Genomic DNA, 22,637 nt, shown 5'->3' with positions numbered 1-22,637 from the left:
TGTCCTCCACCACAGCCTCTCTACCCCTATAGCACTCTCCCCCTACTCCCTCTGCAGGCTGGACCGACACCTTTTCTGTTGCCCATAGTCCATTCTCCTCCCATCTGTAGTGACAGCCCCAACCCGTGTGCTCTCCCCCTTACCTATGGGAGCTACCTAATACACCCTACCATGGTGTAGCTCGTCTCCTACATTCTCCCCATTTGTGGCTTGCCCTATGCATAGCCCAGCCCTTGCCCGTAGCTGGCCCTGGATATCCCTCTTGCCTGTAGCTGGCCCTGCACACCCTGTTCTTGCCTGTAGCCGCCCTGTGCAGCCTGCAGACAATGGAGAAGAAGGCCGAAGTCTGTTCCTTGCTGAAGCTGTGAGTCCGGCTGAACTGCACAGCATAGGCGTACAGGTCGAGCAGAATGGAACCCCGAGGATCACAGGTCTGCAGGGGCTCACACAGCAGCTGAGCCAGGGCTCTGTGAAGGGGGTCGAGGGAGAGAAACGGGGCAGGAAACAGAGGGAGGGACAAACAGGGTGAGAGAGAGAGAGAGACGAGGACAAGTTTGAGAGCAACCTCTGACCTCCCCACAACTCTACCTCCCAGAAATAAATAATCATTGGATCCTACCTTCGCACAGCTCACTGCCTTGCCCTCCCTCCTCCTCCTTCACTTCTCTCTTTTCCACCGGCTCCCTCTTTACCTCTCCACCCCCTTGAACCCACTCTTCCCCATCACCTGCCCCTCCCTCTCCTCCTCCACCCCTCTTTTCCACTGCCTCCCCCTCCTTCCATCTGACTTTCCACCTTCTCTTCCCCTCCAACCCTCCCTTCCTCTCCATGCCTTTGCCCCCTCACACCTCTTTTCCACTCCTCCCCCTCTCCTTTGCACTCTTCCTCCCTTTATTTTTGCACTCTCCTCTTTCCTGCCTCTGCCTCCCACTCACCTTCACCCCCCCTTCTCCACTCACAGCTTCAGTTCCTCCATGCTGGCTGCCTGCTCGATGACGTCCATCCCACTGTAGGTCAGGTCCTCCCTGGGGTGAGGTGAAGATCATCGTCAGAGGTGATTGGCGGAGGGGAGATCCTTTCGGGGAGGGGAAAATAGGGACAGAGGATGCCAGGACTGTCTCACAGTGGACAGACAGGACGAAGGGGAGAAGGAAGCAGGTCAGACAAAGCCAGAGTGGTCTCAGAGGGGAAGGGAAACTGACGTGGAAGGAAAGGGAGAGGAAATGGGGATGGATAGGGTCAAGTTTACTTGAAATATCAGGGACTGAGATGGGTGGCGGGCAGAGGCCAGTGAGGAGGGAGCTCACCATATACAAATCCTGGCTTCCGGTAGTGGGGGCTGGAAGGCAAAGAACAAATAATTTGAAAATTTTCATTGCAATATAACTAACCTCCTCCCCACCCGCAATCCCAACAACTCTCAGATTCTATACGTCGTCACCTGCACACACTGTGGGGCTAATTACACTCGCACGTCATTGGGACACGGGAGAGGGCCAGGATAGCCCGGGAGAAAATCTGGTCAGGCCACACTTGGATGTTGTTTGCAATCCTGGTTGCCCCCATTGGAAGAAGGATGTGGGGGCTTTGGAGAGGGTGCAGAATGGGTTCACCACGAAGCTGTCTTCATTACAGAACTGAGGTATATGGAGAGGTTTGACAAACTTGGGTTGTTTTATGTGGCGTGGCAGAGGCCAAGGGGTGACCTGATAGAGGTTTAGAAGGTTAACAAGCTGAGACAGACAGTCAGAATCACTTCTCATGGGTAGAAATGTTTAATACCAGAGGGGACATATTTCAGGTGATGGGGGTAAAGTATAAAGGAGTTACGTGTGGTAAATAGTTTTGTTTTAAAAAACACAGAACAATGGGTGCCTGGAATGAGCTGCCAGGGGTAGTGGTGGAGAAGGCAGATAAGATAAAGATGTATAAAAGGCTGTTATACACAAACAGATAAGGACTGTGTGCAGGAAGAAGAGATTTAATTTAATCTATTATGATGTTGCTGTGCTCTCCTGTGAATTTCTACACCAATGTGCCACCCACTGGCCACACAGCAGCCCTGCAGTGTGACGTTTACATAGGAAATCCCTGTTGCATTGGTGGGACAGGAACAAGAGACTTTCAACTCTCTTCCAACCCTCCCCTTGACCTCTAGGGCAGTGTCCATTTTTCAACAGCAAAGCACAGAAAGCAGATTTACCTGGTCAGAAATGTGTATTACCTTATGTTCCTCCATATCCATTTATTACAGGATGTATGTATTGCATAGAATGCATTACGTTGGTACATTAAGTGATGCATACAATGTGAATTGCAAGCAATATAATCTACTACAGTGCCTATACAAAATATTCACCCCCACCTTGGAAGTTTTCAGGTTTTATTGTTCTACGACCTTAAATCACAGTGGATTATAGCCACTGTTATAAAGATAAAGAGATTTTAAGATTAGCTTTATTTGTCACATATATTAGCAAAACATAGAGTGAAATGTGTTGTTTGCATCAGATCAAATCAGTGAGGATTATGGTGGGCAGCCCACAATTGTTGCCACACTTCTGGCTCCATCATAGCATGCCCACAACTTACTATCCTGCGTACTTTTGAATATGGGAGGAAACTGGAACACCTGGAAGAAACCAATGTGGTAATGGGGCGAATGTACAAAATCCTTTAGGCAATGGCGAGAATTGAATCCTAATTGGTGATCGCTGGTTCCATAAAACAATTGCACTAACAGCTACGATCCCATGGGTAAAATGAGGGGGAACTTCTTCACTCAGAGAGTGGTGGCTGTGTGGAACGAGCTTCCAGTAGAAGTGGTAGAGGCAGGTTCAATATTCTCATTTAAAGAAAAATTGGATAGGTATATGGACAGGAAAGGAATGGAGGGCTATGGGCTGAGTGTAGGTCGGTGGGACTAGGTGAGAGTAAGTGTTCCGCAAGGACTAGAAGGGCCGAGATGGCCTGTTTCAATGCTGTAATTGTTATATGGTTATATATGGTTATTTAATTTGACTTTTTTCACACTTATCAACAGAAAAAGACTCTTCCCTCTCAGTGAAAACAGATCTCCACAAAGTGATCTAAATTAATTACAAATATAAAAGCACAAAATAATTGATTGCATAACTATTCATCCCCTTTTAATATGATACACCAAATCATCACTGGTGCAGCCAATTGGTTTTAGAAGTCACATAATTAGTTAAATGAAGACTGTTTTTGGAGATCTGTGTGCAGTCAAGATGATCCAATGGATTGTAGTAAAAATACACCTGTGCCTAGAAGGTCCAACTACTGGTGAGTCAGTATCCTGGCAAAAACTACACCATTAGACAAAAGAATACTACAAGCAACTTTGAGAAAAGGTTATTGAAAGGCACAAGTCAGGAGATGGATACAAGAACATTTCCAGGTCACTGAATATCCCTTGGAGTACAGTTAAGTCAATCATCAAGAAATGGAAAGAATATGGCACGGCTGTAGATCTGCCCAGAGCAGGCCGTCCTCAAAAACTGGGTGACCGTGCAAGAAGGGGACTAGTGAGGGAAGCCACCAAGAGACCTGTGACAACTCTGGAGGAGTTACAAGCTTCAGTGGCTGAGATGGGAGAGACTACGCATACAACAACAGTTGCCTGGGAGCTTCACCAGTTGAAGCTTTATGGGAGAGTGGCAAAGAGAAGCCACTGTTGAAAAAAGCTCACATGAAATCTCAGCTAGAGTTTGCCGGAAAGTCATGTGGGAAACTCTGAAGTCAGCTGGAAGAAAGTTCTATGGTCTGATGAAACCAAAATTGAGCCTTTTGGCCATCAGACTAAACGCTATGTTTAGCTTAAGCCAAACACCTCACATCATCAAAAACACACCACCCCTACTGTGAAGCATGGTGGTGGCTGCGTAATGCTGTGCGGATGCTTCACTGCGGCAGGCCCTGGAAAGTTTGTGAAGGTAGAGGGTAAAATGACTGCAGCAAAATACAGGGAGATCCTGGAGCAGTCTGATTGATGCAGTCTGCAAGAGAACTGCAACTTCGGAGAAGATTTGTTTTCCAGCAAGACAATAACCCCAAGCATAAAGCCAAAACTTAAAAACAACAAAGTTAATGTCCTGGAGTGGCCAAGTCAGAGTCCAGCCCTCAATCCAATTGAGAATTTGTGACTGAACTTGAAAAGGGCTGTTCACTCATGATCCCCATGCAATCTGACAGAGCTTGAGCAGTTTTGTAAAGAAGAATGGGGGGAAAATTGCAGTCCAGATGTGCAAAGCTCATAGAGACCTATCAACCAGACTCAAGGCTGTAATTGCTGCCAAAGGTGCATCTACTAAATACTGACTTGAAAGGGGTGAATACTTATGCAATCAATTATTTTGTGTTTAATAGTTGCAGTAAACTTACACCAATTTGTAGAAATTTGTTTTCTCTTTGACATGAAAGAGTATTTTCTGTTGATCAGTGCAAAAAAGAAAGCCAAATTAAATCCATTGTGATTCAATTTTGTAATGAAAACATGCAAACTTCCCAGTGGGTGAATACTGTATATATTTTTCTGTCTATATTATGAACTTCATATGTTGGGCACTATATAGCATTAACAATGTATATAGGCTTTTGATCTTACATATAATATCAGACGCATATAATAGGCACAATTGTATAAAGACCCCAGTTTGTGATGCTTGTTCGTACCATGGGACCTGGACTTAAAGTGGAACTGTCCCAGTGCAATTACTTTTCCATTTTGAAAACTCACCCGCATGTGTGTCCTGTCATCATGGGACAGAATGAGCAACCACCATACATAACAGTAGGTTGCCATGTATAATGCTCCAAATATAATATTAGACAGTATATCTATAATAAATTTAATATATAATATCAGTACAAAATGTTCTAGGAACAGCTTCTTCCTACCTCCTCCACTTCTTTAGGAGCTGCAGAGATTTGGCATGAAAAACTTCTATAGATGTGTGGTGGAAAGTAAATTTTATTACCAGAGTACATATATGTCACCACATACAACCCAGAGATTCAGTTTCCTGCACAGTCAGCAAATCTATAGAATAGTAGCTGTAACAGCATCATTGACAGATCAACCAAAGTGCAGAAGACAACAAATTGTGCAATACTTCATCACGGCCAGTATGGGAACACCAAAGCCTTTGAATGGAAAATCCTGCAAAAGGTAGTGGATTTGGCCCAGTACATCATGGGTAAAGCCCTCCCAACCATTGAGCACATCCACATGAAACATTGTCGTGGGAAAGCAGCATCCATCACCACCCAGGCCATGCTCTCTTCTCATTGCTACCATCAGGTAAAAGATACAAGAGCCTCAGTACTCGCACCACCGGGTTCAAGATCAGTAGCTACCCCTAAACCATAAGGCTCTTGAACAAAAGAGGATAACGACACTTACCTACTGAGATATTGCCACAACCAGTGATCTCACTTTAAGGACTCTTTATCTAAAAAGTTCTGTTATTTATTGCTAATTATTTACATTTGCACAATTTGTTGTCTTCTGCACTTTGGTTGATCTGTCAATGATCCTGTTACAGTTACTATTCTATAGATTTGTTGACTGGGCAGGAAAATGAATCTCTGGGTTGTATATGGTGACATTATGTACTCTGATAATAAAATTTACTTTCAACTTTCTCCTCTGCCGTCATAGTCTGAACGATCCATGAACCTCTGAACAGAACGGCACTCTTCCACTTTTGCGGTATTATTTATTATTGTAACTTACAATGATTTTTTATGTCTTGCACTGTACTGCCGCCACAAAACAACATATTTCATGGTACATGTCAGTGATAACAAACCTGATTCTGATTGTATTTGCATAATATTAGTTCTTTCTGTATAGTAGTATGCTCCAGACATAGGCTGCGGCTTTGGGCTTAGCGTCTGTGGGTTCTGCAACGCTTACACCGCTATACACGAGGCTGTGGCCTGCTCCGGACTTCATGCCTGAGCTCTGACTTTTGTTCTGAATGCTTTTTGTTTACTTTTATTGTCTGCATGATTATTTTACCTTCTCTGCATGTTGGGTTCTTCTGGGTTTCTTTGTTTTGTGGCTGCCTATAAGGAGACGAATCTGAAGGATGTATAATGTATACATACTTTGCTAACAAAAGTACTTTTAAAACTTTGATTACACTCTCTACATTCCCCGTGTAATAAAGTTCAAAGCAAATTTCTTATCCAAGTACTGGTCCTGGACTTACTTTCCATCTGGCATTGTTTGCATTTTGTTGTTTGATTGTTGGGGTTTTTTGTATTGCAATATTTACGCTCTATTCTTGGTTGGTGCGGCTGTAACGAAACCAAATTTCCCTCGGAATTAATAAAGTATATCTTTCTATACTGTATTTTACCTTGAGATTCATTTTCTTGCAGGCATTTACAGGAAAGAAAATACAATAGAATTTATTTTTAAAAACTACATAAACAAAGATTAATAAACAACAATGGTGCAAACGAAGACAAATTGTGCCAATAGAACAATTATGACCCAGAACATGAGCAGTAATTGAAAATTAATCTGTAGGTGATAGAACCAGTTGAGAGGAGTGGTGAATTAAGTTTCCCATGGGAGTCCGATGGTTGTAGGGTAACAACTGTTCCTGAACCTGGTAGTGTGGGACCCAATGATTCTATATTTCTTGCCGCTGGCAGTAATGAGAAGAGAGCATGGCCTCAATAGTGGTGAAAGGGGAGGGAACAGTGTTTGATTTTTGCTTCTTCCTTGCGGCAGCGCTCTGTGTAAATGCGCTCAATAGTGGGGAGGGATTTGCCTCAGATGTACTGCACTGTATCGGCCACTTTTTATGTTATTCTCCATGTGTTGGAAACGTGTAATATTAGCCACAATATTTATAACATCATGCTCCATGTATATCATTGCTCTGTATATCATCCTCCATATATAAAATGTAACATTGCTCATTATGGGACACTAGATTATGGCTGCAGTCCATGATTTGCTGTCTCCCGACAAACTACCCGATTCAACAGTAATAACTGCACAGTGCTACACTCAGGATGGTAATACACTGGAGTGTATTTGCACACACACAATGTAGGAGTAAGAATCTATTCCTTACACTGACAAACTCACAGTGCAGGGTGTATCTACTTCCGCTGACACACTCACAGTGCAGGGTGTATCTACTTACACCGACACACTCACAGTGCAGGGTGTATCTACTCCTTACACTGACACACTCACAGTGCAGGGTGTACCTACTTACACCAACACACTCACAGTGCAGGGTGTATCTACTCCTTACACTGACACACTCACAGTGCAGGGTGTATCTACTCCTTACACTGACACACTCACAGTGCAGGGTGTATCTACTCCTTACACTGACACACTCACAGTGCAGGGTGTATCTACTTCCGCTGACACACTCACAGTGCAGGATGTATCTACTTCCGCTGACACACTCACAGTGCAGGGTGTATCTACTTACACCGACACACTCACAGTGCAGGGTGTATCTACTTACACCGACACACTCACAGTACAGGGTGTATCTACTTACACTGACACACTCAGAGTGCAGGGTGTATCTACTCCTTACACCGACACACTCACAGTGCAGGGTGTATCTACTTACACCGACACACTCACAGTGCAGGGTGTATCTACTCCTTACACTGACACACTCACAGTGCAGGGTGTATCTACTCCTTACAGTAACACACTCACAGTGCAGGGTGTATCTACTCCTTACACCGACACACTCACAGTGCAGGGTGTATCTACTCCTTACACTGACACACTCACAGTGCAGGGTGTATCTACTCCTTACACTGACACACTCACAGTGCAGGGTGTATCTACTCCTTACACTGACACACTCACAGTGCAGGGTGTATCTACTTACACTGACACACTCACAGTGCAGGGTGTATCTACTCCTTACACTGACACACTCACAGTGCAGGGTGTATCTACTCCTTACACTGACACACTCACAGTGCAGGGTGTATCTACTCCTTACACTACACACTCACAGTGCAGGGTGTATCTACTTACACTGACACACTCACAGTGCAGGGTGTATCTACTCCTTACACTGACACACTCACAGTGCAGGGTGTATCTACTTACACTGACACACTCACAGTGCAGGGTGTATCTACTTACACTGACACACTCACAGTGCAGGGTGTATCTACTCCTTACACTGACACACTCACAGTGCAGGGTGTATCTTACTCCTTACACTGACACACTCACAGTGCAGGGTGTATCTACTCCTTACACTGACACACTCACAGTGCAGGGTGTATCTACTCCTTACACTGACACACTCAGAGTGCAGGGTGTATCTACTTACACCGACACACTCACAGTGCAGGGTGTATCTACTTACACTGACACACTCACAGTGCAGGGTGTATCTACTCCTTACAGTAACACACTCACAGTGCAGGGTGTATCTACTCCTTACACTGACACACTCAGAGTGCAGGGTGTATCTACTTACACCGACACACTCACAGTGCAGGGTGTATCTACTTACACTGACACACTCACAGTGCAGGGTGTATCTACTCCTTACACTGACACACTCACAGTGCAGGGTGTATCTACTCCTTACACTGACACACTCACAGTGCAGGGTGTATCTACTTACACCGACACACTCACAGTGCAGGGTGTATCTACTTCTTACACTGACACACTCACAGTGCAGGGTGTATCTACTCCTTACACTGACACACTCACAGTGCAGGGTGTATCTACTCCTTACACTGACACACTCACAGTGCAGGGTGTATCTACTTACACTGACACACTCACAGTGCAGGGTGTATCTACTCCTTACACTGACACACTCACAGTGCAGGGTGTATCTACTCCTTACACTGACACACTCACAGTGCAGGGTGTATCTACTCCTTACACTGACACACTCACAGTGCAGGGTGTATCTACTTACACTGACACACTCACAGTGCAGGGTGTATCTACTCCTTACACTGACACACTCACAGTGCAGGGTGTATCTACTTACACTGACACACTCACAGTGCAGGGTGTATCTACTCCTTACACTGACACACTCACAGTGCAGGGTGTATCTACTCCTTACACTGACACACTCACAGTGCAGGGTGTATCTACTCCTTACACTGACACACTCACAGTGCAGGGTGTATCTACTTACACTGACACACTCACAGTGCAGGGTGTATCTACTCCTTACACTGACACACTCACAGTGCAGGGTGTATCTACTCCTTACACTGACACACTCACAGTGCAGGGTGTATCTACTCCTTACACTGACACACTCACAGTGCAGGGTGTATCTACTCCTTACACTGACACACTCACAGTGCAGGGTGTATCTACTCCTTACACTGACACACTCACAGTGCAGGGTGTATCTACTCCTTACACTGACACACTCACAGTGCAGGGTGTATCTACTCCTTACACTGACACACTCACAGTGCAGGGTGTATCTACTCCTTACACTGACACACTCACAGTGCAGGGTGTATCTACTCCTTACACTGACACACTCACAGTGCAGGGTGTATCTACTTACACTGACACACTCACAGTGCAGGGTGTATCTACTCCTTACACTGACACACTCACAGTGCAGGGTGTATCTACTCCTTACACTGACACACTCACAGTGCAGGGTGTATCTACTTACACTGACACACTCACAGTGCAGGGGTATCTACTCCTTCTAACACACTCACAGTGCAGGGTGTATCTACTTACACTGACACACTCACAGTGCAGGGTGTATCTACTCCTTACACTGACACACTCACAGTGCAGGGTGTATCTACTTACACTGACACACTCACAGTGCAGGGTGTATCTCTTACACTGACACACTCACAGTGCAGGGTGTATCTACTCCTTACACTGACACACTCACAGTGCAGGGTGTATCTACTCCTTACACTGACACACTCACAGTGCAGGGTGTATCTACTCCTTACACTGACACACTCACAGTGCAGGGTGTATCTACTCCTTACACTGACACACTCACAGTGCAGGGTGTATCTACTCCTTACACTGACACACTCACAGTGCAGGGTGTATCTACTCCTTACACTGACACACTCACAGTGCAGGGTGTATCTACTCCTTACACTGACACACTCACAGTGCAGGGTGTATCTACTCCTTACACTGACACACTCACAGTGCAGGGTGTATCTACTCCTTACACTGACACACTCACAGTGCAGGGTGTATCTACTCCTTACACTGACACACTCACAGTGCAGGGTGTATCTACTCCTTACACTGACACACTCACAGTGCAGGGTGTATCTACTCCTTACACTGACACACTCACAGTGCAGGGTGTATCTACTCCTTACAGTGACACACTCACAGTGCAGGGTGTATCTACTCCTTACACTGACACACTCACAGTGCAGGGTGTATCTACTCCTTACACTGACACACTCACAGTGCAGGGTGTATCTACTCCTTACACTGACACACTCACAGTGCAGGGTGTATCTACTCCTTACACTGACACACTCACAGTGCAGGGTGTATCCTTACACTGACACACTCACAGTGCAGGGTGTATCTACTCCTTACACTGACACACTCACAGTGCAGGGTGTATCTACTCCTTACACTGACACACTCACAGTGCAGGGTGTATCTACTCCTTACACTGACACACTCACAGTGCAGGGTGTATCTACTCCTTACACTGACACACTCACAGTGCAGGGTGTATCTACTCCTTACACTGACACACTCACAGTGCAGGGTGTATCTACTCCTTACACTGACACACTCACAGTGCAGGGTGTATCTACTCCTTACACTGACACACTCACAGTGCAGGGTGTATCTACTCCTTACACTGACACACTCACAGTGCAGGGTGTATCTACTCCTTACACTGACACACTCACAGTGCAGGGTGTATCTACTCCTTACACTGACACACTCACAGTGCAGGGTGTATCTACTCCTTACACTGACACACTCACAGTGCAGGGTGTATCTACTCCTTACACTGACACACTCACAGTGCAGGGTGTATCTACTCCTTACACTGACACACTCACAGTGCAGGGTGTATCTACTCCTTACACTGACACACTCACAGTGCAGGGTGTATCTACTCCTTACACTGACACACTCACAGTGCAGGGTGTATCTACTCCTTACACTGACACACTCACAGTGCAGGGTGTATCTACTCCTTACACTGACACACTCACAGTGCAGGGTGTATCTACTCCTTACACTGACACACTCACAGTGCAGGGTGTATCTACTCCTTACACTGACACACTCACAGTGCAGGGTGTATCAGTGCAGGGTGTATCTACTCCTTACACTGACACACTCACAGTGCAGGGTGTATCTACTCCTTACACTGACACACTCACAGTGCAGGGTGTATCTACTCCTTACACTGACACACTCACAGTGCAGGGTGTATCTACTCCTTACACTGACACACTCACAGTGCAGGGTGTATCTACTCCTTACACTGACACACTCACAGTGCAGGGTGTATCTACTCCTTACACTGACACACTCACAGTGCAGGGTGTATCTACTTACACTGACACACTCACAGTGCAGGGTGTATCTACTCCTTACACTGACACACTCACAGTGCAGGGTGTATCTACTCCTTACACTGACACACTCACAGTGCAGGGTGTATCTACTCCTTACACTGACACACTCACAGTGCAGGGTGTATCTACTCCTTACACTGACACACTCACAGTGCAGGGTGTATCTACTCCTTACACTGACACACTCACAGTGCAGGGTGTATCTACTCCTTACACTGACACACTCACAGTGCAGGGTGTATCTACTCCTTACAGTGACACACTCACAGTGCAGGGTGTATCTACTCCTTACACTGACACACTCACAGTGCAGGGTGTATCTACTCCTTACACTGACACACTCACAGTGCAGGGTGTATCTACTCCTTACACTGACACACTCACAGTGCAGGGTGTATCTACTCCTTACACTGACACACTCACAGTGCAGGGTGTATCTACTCCTTACACTGACACACTCACAGTGCAGGGTGTATCTACTCCTTACACTGACACACTCAGAGTGCAGGGTGTATCTACTTACACCGACACACTCACAGTGCAGGGTGTATCTACTCCTTACAGTAACACACTCACAGTGCAGGGTGTATCTACTCCTTACACTGACACACTCACAGTGCAGGGTGTATCTACTCCTTACACTGACACACTCACAGTGCAGGGTGTATCTACTCCTTACACTGACACACTCACAGTGCAGGGTGTATCTACTCCTTACACTGACACACTCACAGTGCAGGGTGTATCTACTCCTTACACTGACACACTCACAGTGCAGGGTGTATCTACTCCTTACAGTAACACACTCACAGTGCAGGGTGTATCTACTCCTTACACTGACACACTCACAGTGCAGGGTGTATCTACTCCTTACAGTAACACACTCACAGTGCAGGGTGTATCTACTCCTTACAGTAACACACTCACAGTGCAGGGTGTATCTACTCCTTACACTGACACACTCACAGTGCAGGGTGTATCTACTCCTTACACTGACACACTCACAGTGCAGGGTGTATCTACTTACACTGACACACTCACAGTGCAGGGTGTATCTACTCCTTACACTGACACACTCACAGTGCAGGGTGTATCTACTTACACTGACACACTCACAGTGCAGGGTGTATCTACTCCTTACAGTAACACACTCACAGTGCAGCGTGTATCTACTCCTTACACTGACACACTCACAGTGCAGGGTGTATCTACTCCTTACACTGACACACTCAGAGTGCAGGGTGTATCTACTTACACCGACACACTCACAATGCAGGGTGTATCTACTCCTTACACTGACACACTCACAGTGCAGGGTGTATCTACTCCTTACACTGACACACTCACAGTGCAGGGTGTATCTACTCCTTACAGTAACACACTCACAGTGCAGGGTGTATCTACTCCTTACACTGACACACTCACAGTGCAGGGTGTATCTACTCCTTACACTGACACACTCACAGTGCAGGGTGTATCTACTCCTTACACTGACACACACTCACAGTGCAGGGTGTATCTACTCCTTACACTGACACACTCACAGTGCAGGGTGTATCTACTCCTTACACTGACACACTCACAGTGCAGGGTGTATCTACTCCTTACACTGACACACTCACAGTGCAGGGTGTATCTACTCCTTACACTGACACACTCACAGTGCAGGGTGTATCTACTCCTTACACTGACACACTCACAGTGCAGGGTGTATCTACTCCTTACACTGACACACTCACAGTGCAGGGTGTATCTACTCCTTACACTGACACACTCACAGTGCAGGGTGTATCTACTCCTTACACTGACACACTCACAGTGCAGGGTGTATCTACTTACACTGACACACTCACAGTGCAGGGTGTATCTACTCCTTACACTGACACACTCACAGTGCAGGGTGTATCTACTCCTTACACTACACACTCACAGTGCAGGGTGACTTACACTGACACACTCACAGTGCAGGGTGTATCTACTCCTTACACTGACACACTCAGAGTGCAGGGTGTATCTACTCCTTACACTGACACACTCACAGTGCACACTGACACACTCACAGTGCAGGGTGTATCTACTCCTTACACTGACACACTCACAGTGCAGGGTGTATCTACTCCTTACAGGTGTATCTACTCCTTACACTGACACACTCACAGTGCAGGGTGTATCTACTCCTTACACTGACACACTCACAGTGCAGGGTGTATCTACTCCTTACACTGACACACTCACAGTGCAGGGTGTATCTACTCCTTACACTGACACACTCACAGTGCAGGGTGTATCTACTCCTTACACTGACACACTCACAGTGCAGGTTGTATCTACTCCTTACACTGACACACTCACAGTGCAGAGTGTATCTACTCCTTACACTGACACACTCACAGTGCAGGGTGTATCTACTTACACTGACACACTCACAGTGCAGGGTGTATCTACTCCTTACACTGACACACTCACAGTGCAGGGTGTATCTACTCCTTACACTGACACACTCACAGTGCAGGGTGTATCTACTCCTTACACTGACACACTCACTGTGCTGGTTGTATCTACTTACACTGACACACTCACAGTGCAGGGTGTATCTACTCCTTACACTGACACACTCACAGTGCAGGGTGTATCTACTCCTTACACTGACACACTCACAGTGCAGGGTGTATCTACTCCTTACACTGACACACTCACAGTGCAGGGTGTATCTACTCCTTACACTGACACACTCACAGTGCAGGGTGTATCTACTCCTTACACTGACACACTCACAGTGCAGGGTGTATCTACTCCTTACACTGACACACTCACAGTGCAGGGTGTATCTACTCCTTACACTGACACACTCACAGTGCAGGGTGTATCTACTCCTTACACTGACACACTCACAGTGCAGGGTGTATCTACTCCTTACACTGACACACTCACAGTGCAGGGTGTATCTACTCCTTACACTGACACACTCACAGTGCAGGGTGTATCTACTCCTTACACTGACACACTCACAGTGCAGGGTGTATCTACTCCTTACACTGACACACTCACAGTGCAGGGTGTATCTACTCCTTACACTGACACACTCACAGTGCAGGGTGTTCTACTCCTTACACTGACACACTCACAGTGCAGGGTGTATCTACTCCTTACACTGACACACTCACAGTGCAGGGTGTATCTACTCCTTACACTGACACACTCACAGTGCAGGGTGTATCTACTCCTTACACTGACACACTCACAGTGCAGGGTGTATCTACTCCTTACACTGACACACTCACAGTGCAGGGTGTATCTACTCCTTACACTGACACACTCACAGTGCAGGGTGTATCTACTCCTTACACTGACACACTCACAGTGCAGGGTGTATCTACTCCTTACAGTAACACACTCACAGTCAGTGCAGGGTGTATCTACTCCTTACACTGACACACTCACAGTGCAGGGTGTATCTACTCCTTACACTGACACACTCACAGTGCAGGGTGTATCTACTCCTTACACTGACACACTCACAGTGCAGGGTGTATCTACTCCTTACACTGACACACTCACAGTGCAGGGTGTATCTACTCCTTACACTGACACACTCACAGTGCAGGGTGTATCTACTCCTTACACTGACACACTCACAGTGCAGGGTGTATCTACTTACACTGACACACTCACAGTGCAGGGTGTATCTACTTACACTGACACACTCACAGTGCAGGGTGTATCTACTTACACTGACACACTCACAGTGCAGGGTGTATCTACTCCTTACACTGACACACTCACAGTGCAGGGTGTATCTACTCCTTACACTGACACACTCACAGTGCAGGGTGTATCTACTCCTTACACTGACACACTCACAGTGCAGGGTGTATCTACTCCTTACACTGACACACTCACAGTGCAGGGTGTATCTACTCCTTACACTGACACACTCACAGTGCAGGGTGTATCTACTCCTTACACTGACACACTCACAGTGCAGGGTGTATCTACTACACCGACACACTCACAGTGCAGGGTGTATCTACTCCTTACAGTAACACACTCACAGTGCAGGGTGTATCTACTCCTTACACTGACACACTCACAGTGCAGGGTGTATCTACTCCTTACACTGACACACTCACAGTGCAGGGTGTATACACGACACACTACAGGTGTATCTACTTACACTGACACACTCACAGTGCAGGGTGTATCTACTCCTTACACTGACACACTCACAGTGCAGGGTGTATCTACTCCTTACACTGACACACTCACAGTGCAGGGTGTATCTACTCCTTACACTGACACACTCACAGTGCAGGGTGTATCTACTCCTTACACTGACACACTCACAGTGCAGGGTGTATCTACTCCTTACACTGACACACTCACAGTGCAGGGTGTATCTACTCCTTACACTGACACACTCACAGTGCAGGGTGTATCTACTCCTTACACTGACACACTCACAGTGCAGGGTGTATCTACTCCTTACACTGACACACTCACAGTGCAGGGTGTATCTACTCCTTACAGTAACACACTCACAGTGCAGGGTGTATCTACTCCTTACACTGACACACTCACAGTGCAGGGTGTATCTACTTACACTGACACACTCACAGTGCAGGGTGTATCTACTCCTTACACTGACACACTCACAGTGCAGGGTGTATCTACTCCTTACACTGACACACTCACAGTGCAGGGTGTATCTACTTACACTGACACACTCACAGTGCAGGATGTATCTACTTCCGCTGACACACTCACAGTGCAGGGTGTATCTACTTACACCGACACACTCACAGTGCAGGGTGTATCTACTTACACCGACACACTCACAGTGCAGGGTGTATCTCCTTACACTGACACACTCACAGTGCAGGGTGTATCTACTCCTTACACTGACACACTCACAGTGCAGGGTGTATCTACTCCTTACACTGACACACTCACAGTGCAGAGTGTATCTACTCCTTACAGTAACACACTCACAGTGCAGCGTGTATCTACTCCTTACACTGACACACTCACAGTGCAGGGTGTATCTACTCCTTACACTGACACACTCACAGTGCAGGGTGTATCTACTCCTTACACTGACACACTCACAGTGCAGGGTGTATCTACTCCTTACACTGACACACTCACAGTGCAGGGTGTATCTACTCCTTACATACACACTCACAGTGCAGGGTGTATCTACTCCTTACACTGACACACTCACAGTGCAGGGTGTATCTACTCCTGACACACTCACAGTGCAGGGTGTATCTACTCCTTACACTGACACACTCACAGTGCAGGGTGTATCTACTCCTTACACTTACACACTCACAGTGCAGGGTGTATCTACTCCTTACACTGACACACTCAGAGTGCAGGGTGTATCTACTTACACCGACACACTCACAGTGCAGGGTGTATCTACTTACACTGACACACTCACAGTGCAGGGTGTATCTACTCCTTACACTAACACACTCACAGTGCAGGGTGTATCTACTCCTTACACTGACACACTCACAGTGCAGGGTGTATCTACTCCTTACACTGACACACTCACAGTGCAGGGTGTATCTACTCCTTACACTGACACACTCACAGTGCAGGGTGTATCTACTCCTTACAGTAACACACTCACAGTGCAGGGTGTATCTACTCCTTACAGTAACACACTCACAGTGCAGGGTGTATCTACTCCTTACACTGACACACTCACAGTGCAGGGTGTATCTACTTACACGACACACTCACAGTGCAGGGTGTATCTACTTCTTACACTGACACACTCACAGTGCAGGGTGTATCTACTCCTTACACTGACACACTCACAGTGCAGGGTGTATCTACTCCTTACACTGACACACTCACAGTGCAGGGTGTATCTACTCCTTACACTGACACACTCACAGTGCAGGGTGTATCTACTTACACTGACACACTCACAGTGCAGGGTGTATCTACTCCTTACACTGACACACTCACAGTGCAGGGTGTATCTACTCCTTACAGTAACACACTCACAGTGCAGGGTGTATCTACTCCTTACACTGACACACTCACAGTGCAGGGTGTATCTACTCCTTACACTGACACACTCACAGTGCAGGGTGTATCTACTCCTTACACTGACACACTCACAGTGCAGGGTGTATCTACTCCTTACACTTACACACTCACAGTGCAGGGTGTATCTACTCCTTACACTGACACACTCAGAGTGCAGGGTGTATCTACTTACACCGACACACTCACAGTGCAGGGTGTATCTACTTACACTGACACACTCACAGTGCAGGGTGTATCTCTTACAGACACATCTGACACACTCACAGTGCAGGGTGTATCAGTGACACACTCACAGTGCAGGGTGTATCTACTCCTTACACTGACACACTCACAGTGCAGGGTGTATCTACTCCTTACACTGACACACTCACAGTGCAGGGTGTATCTACTCCTTACACTGACACACTCACAGTGCAGGGTGTATCTACTCCTTACAGTAACACACTCACAGTGCAGGGTGTATCTACTCCTTACACTGACACACTCACAGTGCAGGGTGTATCTACTCCTTACACTGACACACTCACAGTGCAGGGTGTATCTACTCCTTACAGTAACACACTCACAGTGCAGGGTGTATCTACTCCTTACAGTAACACACTCACAATGCAGGGTGTATCTACTCCTTACACTGACACACTCACAGTGCAGGGTGTATCTACTTACACGACACACTCACAGTGCAGGGTGTATCTACTCCTTACACTGACACACTCACAGTGCAGGGTGTGACACACTCACAGTGCAGGGTGTACTCCTTACACTGACACACTCACAGTGCAGGGTGTATCTACTTACACTGACACACTCACAGTGCAGGGTGTATCTACTCCTTACACTGACACACTCACAGTGCAGGGTGTATCTACTCCTTACACTGACACACTCACAGTGCAGGGTGTATCTACTCCTTACACTGACACACTCACAGTGCAGGGTGTATCTACTCCTTACACTGACACACTCACAGTGCAGGGTGTATCTACTCTTACACTGACACACTCACAGTGCAGGGTGTATCTACTCCTTACACTGACACACTCACAGTGCAGGGTGTATCTACTCCTTACACTGACACACTCACAGTGCAGGGTGTATCTACTTACACTGACACACTCACAGTGCAGGGTGTATCTACTTACACTGACACACTCACAGTGCAGGGTGTATCTACTCCTTACACTGACACACTCACAGTGCAGGGTGTATCTACTCCTTACACTGACACACTCACAGTGCAGGGTGTATCTACTCCTTACACTGACACACTCACAGTGCAGGGTGTATCTACTCCTTACACTGACACACTCACAGTGCAGGGTGTATCTACTCCTTACACTGACACACTCACAGTGCAGGTGTATCTACTTACACTGACACACTCACAGTGCAGGGTGTATCTACTCCTTACACTGACACACTCACAGTGCAGGGTGTATCTACTCCTTACACTGACACACTCACAGTGCAGGGTGTATCTACTTACACTGACACACTCACAGTGCAGGGTGTATCTACTTACACTGACACACTCACAGTGCAGGGTGTATCTACTCCTTACACTGACACACTCACAGTGCAGGGTGTATCTACTCCTTACACCGACACACTCACAGTGCAGGGTGTATCTACTCCTTACAGTAACACACTCACAGTGCAGGGTGTATCTACTCCTTACACTGACACACTCACAGTGCAGGGTGTATCTACTCCTTACACTGACACACTCACAGTGCAGGGTGTATCTACTTACACTGACACACTCACAGTGCAGGGTGTATCTACTCCTTACAGTAACACACTCACAGTGCAGGGTGTATCTACTCCTTACACTGACACACTCACAGTGCAGGGTGTATCTACTTACACTGACACACTCACAGTGCAGGGTGTATCTACTCCTTACACTGACACACTCACAGTGCAGGGTGTATCTACTCCTTACACTGACACACTCACAGTGCAGGGTGTATCTACTTACACTGACACACTCACAGTGCAGGGTGTATCTACTCCTTACACTGACACACTCACAGTGCAGGGTGTATCTACTCCTTACACTGACACACTCACAGTGCAGGGTGTATCTACTCCTTACACTGACACACTCACAGTGCAGGGTGTATCTACTTACACTGACACACTCACAGTGCAGGGTGTATCTACTCCTTACACTGACACACTCACAGTGCAGGGTGTATCTACTCCTTACACTGACACACTCACAGTGCAGGGTGTATCTACTCCTTACACTGACACACTCACAGTGCAGGGTGTATCTACTCCTTACACTGACACACTCACAGTGCAGGGTGTATCTACTCCTTACAGTAACACACTCACAGTGCAGGGTGTATCTACTCCTTACACTGACACACTCACAGTGCAGGGTGTATCTACTCCTTACACTGACACACTCACAGTGCAGGGTGTATCTACTCCTTACAGTAACACACTCACAGTGCAGGGTGTATCTACTCCTTACACTGACACACTCACAGTGCAGGGTGTATCTACTTACACTGACACACTCACAGTGCAGGGTGTATCTACTCCTTACAGTAACACACTCACAGTGCAGGGTGTATCTACTCCTTACACTGACACACTCACAGTGCAGGGTGTATCTACTCCTTACAGTAACACACTCACAGTGCAGAGTGTATCTACTCCTTACACTGACACACTCACAGTGCAGGGTGTATCTACTCCTTACAGTAACACACTCACAGTGCAGAGTGTATCTACTCCTTACACTGACACACTCACAGTGCAGGGTGTATCTACTCCTTACACTTACACACTCACAGTGCAGGGTGTATCTACTCCTTACAGTAACACACTCACAGTGCAGGGTGTATCTACTCCTTACACTGACACACTCACAGTGCAGGGTGTATCTACTTACACCGACACACTCACAATGCAGGGTGTATCTACTCCTTACACTGACACACTCAGAGTGCAGGGTGTATCTACTTACACTGACACACTCACAGTGCAGGGTGTATCTACTCCTTACACTTACACACTCACAGTGCAGGGTGTATCTACTCCTTACAGTAACACACTCACAGTGCAGGGTGTATCTACTCCTTACACTGACACACTCAGAGTGCAGGGTGTATCTACTTACACCGACACACTCACAATGCAGGGTGTATCTACTCCTTACACTGACACACTCACAGTGCAGGGTGTATCTACTCCTTACACTGACACACTCACAGTGCAGGGTGTATCTACTTACACTGACACACTCACAGTGCAGGGTGTATCTACTCCTTACAGTAACACACTCACAGTGCAGGGTGTATCTACTCCTTACACTGACACACTCACAGTGCAGGGTGTATCTACTTACACTGACACACTCACAGTGCAGGGTGTATCTACTCCTTACAGTAACACACTCACAGTGCAGGGTGTATCTACTCCTTACACTGACACACTCACAGTGCAGGGTGTATCTACTTACACTGACACACTCACAGTGCAGGGTGTATCTACTCCTTACAGTAACACACTCACAGTGCAGGGTGTATCTACTCCTTACACTGACACACTCACAGTGCAGGGTGTATCTACTCCTTACACTGACACACTCACAGTGCAGAGTGTATCTACTTACACTGACACACTCACAGTGTAGGGTGTATCTACTCCTTACACTGACACACTCACAGTGCAGGGTGTATCTACTCCTTACACTGACACACTCACAGTGCAGGTTGTATCTACTCCTTACACTGACACACTCACAGTGCAGAGTGTATCTACTCCTTACACTGACACACTCAGAGTGCAGGGTGTATCTACTTACACTGACACACTCACAGTGCAGGGTGTATCTACTCCTTACACTGACACACTCACAGTGCAGGGTGTATCTACTCCTTACAGTAACACACTCACAGTGCAGGGTGTATCTACTCCTTACACTGACACACTCACAGTGCAGGGTGTATCTACTCCTTACACTTACACACTCACAGTGCAGGGTGTATCTACTCCTTACAGTAACACACTCACAGTGCAGCGTGTATCTACTCCTTACACTGACACACTCACAGTGCAGGGTGTATCTACTCCTTACACTGACACACTCAGAGTGCAGGGTGTATCTACTTACACCGACACACTCACAATGCAGGGTGTATCTACTCCTTACACTGACACACTCACAGTGCAGGGTGTATCTACTCCTTACACTGACACACTCACAGTGCAGGGTGTATCTACTCCTTACAGTAACACACTCACAGTGCAGGGTGTATCTACTCCTTACACTGACACACTCACAGTGCAGGGTGTATCTACTCCTTACACTGACACACTCACAGTGCAGGGTGTATCTACTCCTTACACTGACACACTCACAGTGCAGGTTGTATCTACTCCTTACACTGACACACTCACAGTGCAGAGTGTATCTACTTACACTGACACACTCACAGTGCAGGGCGAATTTACTCCTTACGTTTACACTCTCACAGTGGATAGTTTATCAACACTGGGGTAGTATTCCACCTCCCACCTTTACACGTATTATCCTCGTACCGAACATCGCTGCCCTTACCTTCTCCAGCAGCTTGTAATCCATCTGCACGCCGGCGCTCGCTTTCGCTCACGATGAACTGCTTGTTGATAACTGTGTATATGAAAACTCATCGGTTATTTGCTCGGACGGGCCGGAGTCTGACTCTTTCATCACCATGACAACGGGAGAGGCCACGTTTGATCCATTTCCGGCTCTTGGGCTACTGGACCAATCAGATCAGGAGGTGGATTGACATTACCTTTATTTTTTTAATATATATACTTAACACAGCAGAATATAATTCACAGACCTGAATGCTGAGGCAGAAACACCGCAGCGAGATTTTAGAGGACGTGCTTGTGGGAGAACATTAAGTGAAAAAAGGGCGAGGCGGCAGGTCACTTCCGGT

At 46.8% G+C, this 22,637-nt stretch overlaps 1 protein-coding gene across 3 annotated transcripts in view; it reads right to left on the bottom strand.

The window, feature by feature from the left end:
- cfap119 (cilia and flagella associated protein 119) overlaps window positions 1–22,637 on the bottom strand; it is a 25,051-nt gene extending 2,414 nt beyond the window's left edge. Inside the window, exons 1-5 of one of the 3 annotated variants that reach the window (XM_063062961.1) lie at window positions 22,539–22,637; window positions 22,268–22,451; window positions 1,308–1,339; window positions 960–1,025; window positions 298–467 (exon numbers count right to left, since the gene is read on the bottom strand). In XM_063062961.1, the coding sequence (XP_062919031.1) occupies window positions 298–467; window positions 960–1,025; window positions 1,308–1,339; window positions 22,268–22,291 (292 nt within the window). In that variant the 5' untranslated portion in view covers window positions 22,292–22,451; window positions 22,539–22,637. The other 2 variants (XM_063062963.1, XM_063062960.1) reach the window with 2 other exon arrangements.

The sequence above is a fragment of the Mobula hypostoma genome, chromosome 11 (assembly GCF_963921235.1).
Source record: "Mobula hypostoma chromosome 11, sMobHyp1.1, whole genome shotgun sequence".
NCBI classification, from domain to species: domain Eukaryota; kingdom Metazoa; phylum Chordata; class Chondrichthyes; order Myliobatiformes; family Myliobatidae; genus Mobula; species Mobula hypostoma.
Note: the sequence above shows the minus strand (reverse complement) of the source record. Positions and strands in the feature narration are given on the sequence as shown.